Source organism: Lactuca virosa, chromosome 4 (genome assembly GCF_052849685.1).
Source record: "Lactuca virosa cultivar CGN04683 chromosome 4, Lactuca_virosa_CGN04683_v6, whole genome shotgun sequence".
In the NCBI taxonomy this organism is placed as follows: domain Eukaryota; kingdom Viridiplantae; phylum Streptophyta; class Magnoliopsida; order Asterales; family Asteraceae; genus Lactuca; species Lactuca virosa.
In genome coordinates this window covers 183963195-183970546 of record NC_136429.1, presented here as the reverse complement: position 1 = coordinate 183970546, position 7352 = coordinate 183963195, and the positions used below count along the sequence as shown (strand labels likewise).

The 7352-nt window shown below is 34.2% G+C and overlaps 2 protein-coding genes across 2 annotated transcripts; both read left to right on the top strand.

Annotated features, from left to right (window-relative positions):
• Positions 1-288: 288 nt before the first annotated feature.
• On the top strand, positions 289-2700 carry LOC145107820 (magnesium transporter MRS2-1-like). Its single transcript, XM_079044775.1, has 5 exons — positions 289-707; positions 1043-1621; positions 1704-2156; positions 2230-2277; positions 2351-2700. The coding sequence occupies exons 2-5, from the start codon at positions 1049-1051 to the stop codon at positions 2579-2581; spliced, it is 1305 nt and encodes a 434-aa protein (XP_078900901.1). The 5' UTR covers positions 289-707; positions 1043-1048; the 3' UTR covers positions 2582-2700.
• A 2313-nt stretch (positions 2701-5013) lies between these two features.
• Positions 5014-7114, top strand: LOC145107819 (Tetratricopeptide repeat (TPR)-like superfamily protein). Its single transcript, XM_079044774.1, has 2 exons — positions 5014-5717; positions 5883-7114. Exons 1-2 carry the CDS (start codon positions 5119-5121, stop codon positions 6931-6933), a joined length of 1650 nt encoding a protein of 549 aa, XP_078900900.1. The 5' UTR covers positions 5014-5118; the 3' UTR covers positions 6934-7114.
• The last annotated feature ends 238 nt before the right edge of the window (positions 7115-7352 follow it).

The window sequence follows — 7352 nt, the reverse complement described above, 5'->3', positions numbered from 1 at the left end:
CTCGAGCTCAAAATTTGGCTCGAACTCGAGTCGAGCCTTAACTTTCAAGCTCGAGTTCAAGCCTAATAAAGTAATCGAGACTTACAAACTCGACTTGACTCATTAAGTTGAAACAATTACGATTAAACACGGTTCTATTTATATAAATATGAATAAAATAAAAGTAAAAATATAATTATAACAATGCTCAATCAGACAAGTATTTTTCAAGTTGGTTATGAAACGAGTCGGGTCGCTCGGTCAGACTCCTACCCGTCTACCCGATAGACAAGAAATGCAAGTCTCAACTTACAACGAGGGTGCTCAACAAACTTGTCAATTCTTTCGGAAGACGCCAGGTCCGTCTCTTTCAGTCGAATCGGTTGGAAGATCATTACTAGAAATTGATACCTCCATATTCAATTATGGGTTTGAATTCTGTACAGAGATAGATATATGAAGTTTTGTACGTACAAACTGCAGCATATATCTTCTTACTTCTGAATCTATTGTTGATTATGAATTTCTGTCGAAGATACATTCATACAACACATGCACCTATAAGTTTCCGCGTGTGTAAATGCGTTTAAGAATCCGCGTATTTTAAAGTCAATTGCTCGATGTTCCGATCTGAATGTTCATTTACAGACGGTTTGATCATCCTGTAGTGATGTGATCGACTTTTTCTGGAGCGAAACCCTAATTCATCAATAGGGGAAGGGCATGAGGTGAGTAACTGCATTATCCATTTAATTCTTATATTTAGATTCGATCATTCCCTTTTATTTTCTTATTATTTGTCATTGGTTCTCAATTTGAGTTGATTTTTCGTAAACATGGTTACCTGTCTCGTGTTATGCTCCAAGCCTCCAAAGATTTGTTCAATATCTCAATTAAAATCCAAATCTCGGACAGAAGAAAAACAAGCTTGCATGTTAAAATCAGGAAATTTAAATGAATATTACTTCAACATATTATCCAATTACATGTTTCACAATCGAATTACCTAACATAAATGATAAATTGTCTTGTTAATGCTTACTACATATCTTTCTGTTTTTAGTTTTTAATGGAAGACCTAAAAGATCACCTCCTACCAAAACCTACACCACAATCAAACCTTGGAGATGCATCTTCAAGACCATTTGCATCATTACGCCAGCCATTTCAAGGTGTAGATGTTCTAGGCCTAAAAAAGAGAGGCCAAAGTGTTCGATCATGGATTCGTGTGGATGCTTCATCTGGAGATTCACAAGTAATTGAAGTTAATAAGTTCACTATAATGAGACGTTGTGATCTTCCTGCTCGTGATCTTCGTTTACTTGATCCATTATTTGTTTACCCTTCAACAATTCTTGGTAGAGAGAAGGCCATAGTTGTAAACTTGGAGCAGATTCGTTGCATAATAACAGCTGATGAAGTTTTGCTTCTGAATTCTCTTGATAGTTATGTATTACAGTATGTGGTTGAACTACAACGAAGATTAAAAGAGTTTTGGAATTCTGATGAGTTAAAAAGATTGAGAGAATGTAATGCATTTAGTGATTTATCTGGGAACAATTCATCATCTGATTATTTACCCTTTGAGTTTAAAGCTCTAGAAATTGCCCTTGAAGCTGCTTGCACATTTCTAGAAACACAGGTTTCATCAATATTCAATACACCTTTTGTAAAATAACATTTTTTTTCCTTTAGTTATGAATTTCATTTAATTCCTTCATCAGGCTGCAGAATTAGAAACTGAAGCATATCCATTGTTAGATGAACTCACATCAACAATCAGCACATTAAACTTGGAACGTGTTAGAAGATTAAAAAGCAGACTTGTTGCATTAACTCGAAGAGTCCAAAAAGTAAGAGATGAAATAGAGCAATTAATGGATGATGATGGAGATATGGCTGAAATGTATCTTACAGAAAAGAAAAAAAGAATGGAGTCAATTTATTATGGTGAACAATCTATGATTGGTGAAGGTGTCCAATCTTTTTCAGCTCCTGTTTCTCCAGTTTCTTCACCTCCAGATTATCGAAAGCTTGAAAAATCATTTAGTTTTGCAAAAAGTAGACATGAAAGCATGAGAAGCTCAGAAAACGGGAAACAACATATTGAAGAAATGGAGATGTTGTTGGAGGCTTATTTTGTTGTCATTGATAGCACTCTTAATAAGCTCACATCGGTATTAATTTTAATTTTTGTTTTCATTTTTATTTCTGTATATCAGTTTTTGATTAGGTTGATGTTTTTGTCAGCTGAAGGAATACATTGATGATACTGAGGACTTTATTAACATTCAACTGGTATGTTTAATGTTTGACTTATTTCTGAATTATGATTTTAGTTTTTTTAATGATTATGAAAATAATAATGTAGGATAATGTGAGGAATCAGCTTATACAGTTTGAGTTGTTATTGACAACTGCGACATTTGTGGTTGCAATTTTTGGAGTAGTGGCGGGAATATTTGGGATGAATTTTCCGATAGGATTGTTTAACAGTTCATCGGCTTTTAATTGGGTATTGTTGATTACAGGAGTTGCTGGACTCCTCATTTTCTTTTCTTTTTTGTGGTTTTTTAAGTCTAGGAGAGTCATGCCTTTTTAGGATTAAATTTTGTACATCTTTTCTTTCATGTTACCAAGTTTTGATGAATAATGTATAGCTGAAGACAACTATCATGTTTAAAAAGGTTTATTTATTTATTTATTTTATTGATGGTCGCCTACTTTAGAGTAAATTACATAAATCGTCCCTGTAGTTTTGTCTTGTTTTGCTAGTTTCGTCCTTAAAAGAATTGTTTTACTTAGACGATTTATTGAATTTTCCATTGTTGCATATTTGGTCCCTACCAAACTTAAGAAGATAGTTTTACCCTTATAGATTTCATTTTCAGATTGTTTTTATCATTTATTTGTTATTTGTAATTTTATGAACATTCGGTCCTCTCCTCCACCTTGCAAGCTCTCCGATCATCTTCTATTGAAAGTTTTTCATTTTGTATATAGATTAAGCTTGGAATTATAAAGTCGAAATACCATTGTAAGTCTGTATCATATCAAATACTTTGGTTTCTTTTTTTTAACAACAATTTACAAGACTAGTAACGAAGTTGAATATATGTTTATATATAAATTGCAATCATCACTTTCAAATAATTCTTCATCTTCAACCCATCTCAACAATTGCAATCATTAATTACATAATTCTATGGAAGAATCTAGAAGAAGATGTGGTGTTGTTTACCAGAAGACAAGTAGTCGAAATCCTTAAATTTGATTTTTTCCCATCGGCTACTCCATCACAAATACAAGAGAACCCAAGGTCTACCCATGGACAGGTCGACGGTAATGGAGAGAAGGGATAAGAGGAAGGTGTGTAAAGTGGTAGGACCCACATTTTATTAAAAATTTTCTTATATAAGTTAGTGATAATAAAAAAAGCTCAAAAAATCAATAAGGATGGTAGGACCCACATTAAACCCTACGACTATGGATGACAATTGGACTTTTCTTGATTTTTCTGTTGTGTTTTCCGTTAGCTCCACTTGGGAACACCCTCCCAATTACTAATCGTGTCACTCGATGGAACAAATTGACTCCAATAAAATTTAACATTTTTTTTTGATGGAGGGCTATTATTAACAGTGGCGGACGCAGAATTTCACAGTAGGGGTTGCACGGTAAAGTCAGGGGTTGCACGGTAATAGAAAAAATAAAATTTTCGAAAATTTTTCCACTGCGACCGGAAAAGTCAAGGGTTGCCGATGCCACCATGGACCCCCTAGGTCCGCCCCTGATTATTAATTGTCTTTGTACCAAACATAATCTCTTTAGTAGAGGTGTTGATTTGGGGGCATGGAGACCATTTCATGTTATGACCCGATGACAAGATGCTCATGATATTTGGAGGAAGATTGTTCGTTGGTGATATTTTCCTTTCCCATGGTTAACTCGTTCTCAAAGTGGCTCTCTTGGGTGGACATGTAAAATTGAATAGGGGCGGTTTGGTTCGGTTATTGGACAAAATCGATCCATAACCATTACTATTGGTTAATGCATTTTGGTATCCATTGGGTATGGTTAGTATTGGTTATGATTAATGATTTTTGTCAGTTATGGTTATGGTTTTGGTTAATGGTTAACATTGGTTAACCATGTCATCATGATGTTAAAAAATGATATAAAAAGTTATGATTCAACTGATTGTGAATAAAGTTTACGAATTGTAGAATTAGCTTATTAGGATTACCAAATTAATCAATAGTTTAATCCCAATGTGTGATTAGATGATTGTGTGTATATGTGTGATTAGCCTTCGGTGGTTTGATTGCTCATTCGTCTCTTGATAAGAAGATTAATAGATTATTTTTTGAAGTTTTAGTTAGTCTTGGATAAGTTGGACTATATTATTTAATATATAATCTATAATTTTTATATAGCTAAATATAAAGTTAGCGGTTCGGATAATAATGATTCGGTTAACCTATGAAACCATAACCGAACCGTTAGTTATCGGTTATCAAAAAAGTAGAAACCGAACCATCAGTTTGAAAATGGTTCAGTTATATCGGTTAATTCGGTTTTGGTTTGGTTTTTTGGTTATTATGTTTACCCATAAAATTGAATACTATCCCGAGGTCTTGCTTAGAAGTGGTATGTTTCACCACTTCTTGGATAATTTGGATGTATCGAAACTCAGTTTTATTCAATAACAGGAAGCACTAGAAGAGCTCCTTTTCATATAATGTTATTATATATTTGTTTCAATGGATTGCACGTAAAAGTAGTAAATTGCATAACTGCTTTGTAACTCTTTGTAAACCGAAAGCCAATGATTATTTTGGAAAAAAACAAATAATAATTAAAACCTAATGGTTTATTGAAAAAAATTCGTTTTACAATATCCTATAGCATCAATGTCATATCATCATTAATCGCTTGTTAACGAGCTATAAAACATTATCATACATTTTTTTTGAAAAAAAAAAGTATAATTGGTTTAAATAACTATTTTTAATTAATTTTAAAGGTATAATTTGTTTCTTTTCGTGTATTTCCATTTGAAACAGTTAAAGCAAGTGCCCTGACCCGGTTCCCTGACCCTCGAGTTGAAGCGTGCTGCGAATCAAAGAAAACCTATTGATGTTTTCTTCCTATCTTGCTCGAACAATCAAACAACGTACACACTCTCATCTCTTCTTACCATTTATTCTAAGATCACTAGCTTCCCAATATGGTTTTTCCACTCTTTCCTATTCGCATTCAACACATACACTCTTTCAGGCATTTCATCAAACACCTGGTATTCAATACCAAAAACTGGATTACAACCATTTTTCTACACTCCACCCATCCCACCTTTATCAAACAATAAACTTCACCCAGATAACAGAGTGTGTCAATGAAACTACAAAGTCAGATGTGATTCAATTAGTCAAATTATTGCGTAGTAATTTTAACCCTGGAGAGGCAGAGTCGTCGGATTTTCTTGACAGATCTGGCATCAAGCCGAATGACGTCTTGATCAATTCAGTGATTTGGGAATTAAGGGATGGATGGAAGTTAGCTTTTTTCGTATTTAAATGGGGTCAGAAATGGAGATGTGATAATGAAAAAGCTTGGAGCTTGATGATATGGGTGTTAGGGAACCATAAAAAGTTCAACAATGCTTGGTGTCTGATTCGGGACTTGTATCAATCTTCCATGAACACTCAACGCCCAATGCTCATCATGATTGACAGGTATGAACTAAATTACATCCTTTAGTTATTTTGCTATTACTTTACCTCTTTCGTTCATGGTAGAATGCTACCGTTTTTCCAAGAACACGACAACTTTATGATTTTGTAAGCTGAAATAACTCGGAATCTATGTAACTTGTAACAAATTCATTTGTGTTTCAATAGATATGCAGCTGCAAACGAACCAGCTGAAGCTATTCGTACATTCCAAATAATGGAAAAGTTCAAACTAAGCCCTGATCAGAATTCATTCTACTCACTTCTACACACACTCTATAAACATGGCTACATTGAAGAGGCTGAAGAGTTCATGTTTCTAAACGCAAAACTCTTCCCACTTGAAACCCAGGGATTCAACATCATTCTTGAAGGCTGGTGTACTACATTCATGGACATACTTGAAGCCAAGAGAGTTTGGAAAGAAATGGACAAATGTCAAATAATCCCAGATGAACATTCCTACACCCACATGATTTCTTGCTTCTCCAAAGTCAATAACTTATTCGATTCACTAAGATTATACGATGAAATGAAGAAAAAAGGGTGGACACCGAATCGAAAGGTTTATAATTCATTAGTTTATGTTCTTTCACACGAGAATTGCATTGATGAAGCTCTTAGAATATTGGAGAAGATGAAGGAAACGGGGTTAAAACCCGATTCTACCCCTTATAATTTTATAATACGTACGTTATGTGAATTGGGAAAACTAGAAGATGCAAGAGGGATATTGTCAAGAATGTTGGAAGAAAATGTAAGCCCTAATATTGACACATATCATGCTTTTCTTGAGGGCGTAGGCGTAAATTTTGAAGAAAGTTTGGAGCTTGTTGAACGAATGGTGAGATCGGGAAACGGGCCGACCCGTGATACTTTTGTTATACTTCTTGGAAAGTTTTTGGGTGTGGATGAGGTTGAAAATGCATTGAAAATTTGGGTGAAAATGAAAGATTATGAAGTTTTCCCGGATTCTAAACATTTTGTGATAATGGTGGAAGGGTTAGTGAAGCATGGATTAAAAGTGAAGGCTAGGGAACTACATAATGAAATGATATCTATTGGAATTGTAGAGGATCCGAAACTCACGAAGCTATTGAAGGACTCATTAGAAGATGAATGTAGAAAAAGTAGGAAATCAAGACATGAGGTGAGACGTGTGCGTATGCATCATGGAAAGAAATGGTTTAGTGTTAAAAAAATCAAGAACATAAAGTGATCTTTCTATTCTATCTTCAATTGTAGGGTGATGTATTATGTGGACTTGATATGTGGGGTTTTAATGTTCAAACTGGATAAACCATACTTTGCTATGGAAACTTTGTGGGACGTTAAAGGTTGTGTAAAAGTTCATGTGGAACATGAAATTGAAGAAAGAATTTAAACAAGTTGTTAACTCATTTAATAAGTGGTAATATGAGAAGGATGTATGACTATGACTATTTATATTAAATCTTTATGTCCAAGGATAATGAATTATGCATGACCAGGAAAAAGGTATCGACATACATGATTGATGTTAGAAACAATATGTCTAACTATGAATCTTGATATCTTAAAAAGGCTAAAATCCGCGCATTGAGAACGTTGGAATGCAAAAAACATGAGCGTGAAATACCTAAAAGGGTGTAAAGAAGA

Excerpts from the sequence above, each read along its gene's own strand:
- LOC145107820 (XM_079044775.1), top strand. The coding sequence starts at position 1,049 with ATGGAAGACCTAAAAGATCACCTCCTACCAAAACCTACACCACAATCA. Across the intron at positions 1,622-1,703 it reads GCACATTTCTAGAAACACAG|GCTGCAGAATTAGAAACTGA; the intron begins GTTTCATCAATA and ends TTCCTTCATCAG. Across the intron at positions 2,157-2,229 it reads CTCTTAATAAGCTCACATCG|CTGAAGGAATACATTGATGA; the intron begins GTATTAATTTTA and ends TGTTTTTGTCAG.
- LOC145107819 (XM_079044774.1), top strand. The coding sequence starts at position 5,119 with ATGTTTTCTTCCTATCTTGCTCGAACAATCAAACAACGTACACACTCT. Across the intron at positions 5,718-5,882 it reads ATGCTCATCATGATTGACAG|ATATGCAGCTGCAAACGAAC; the intron begins GTATGAACTAAA and ends GTGTTTCAATAG.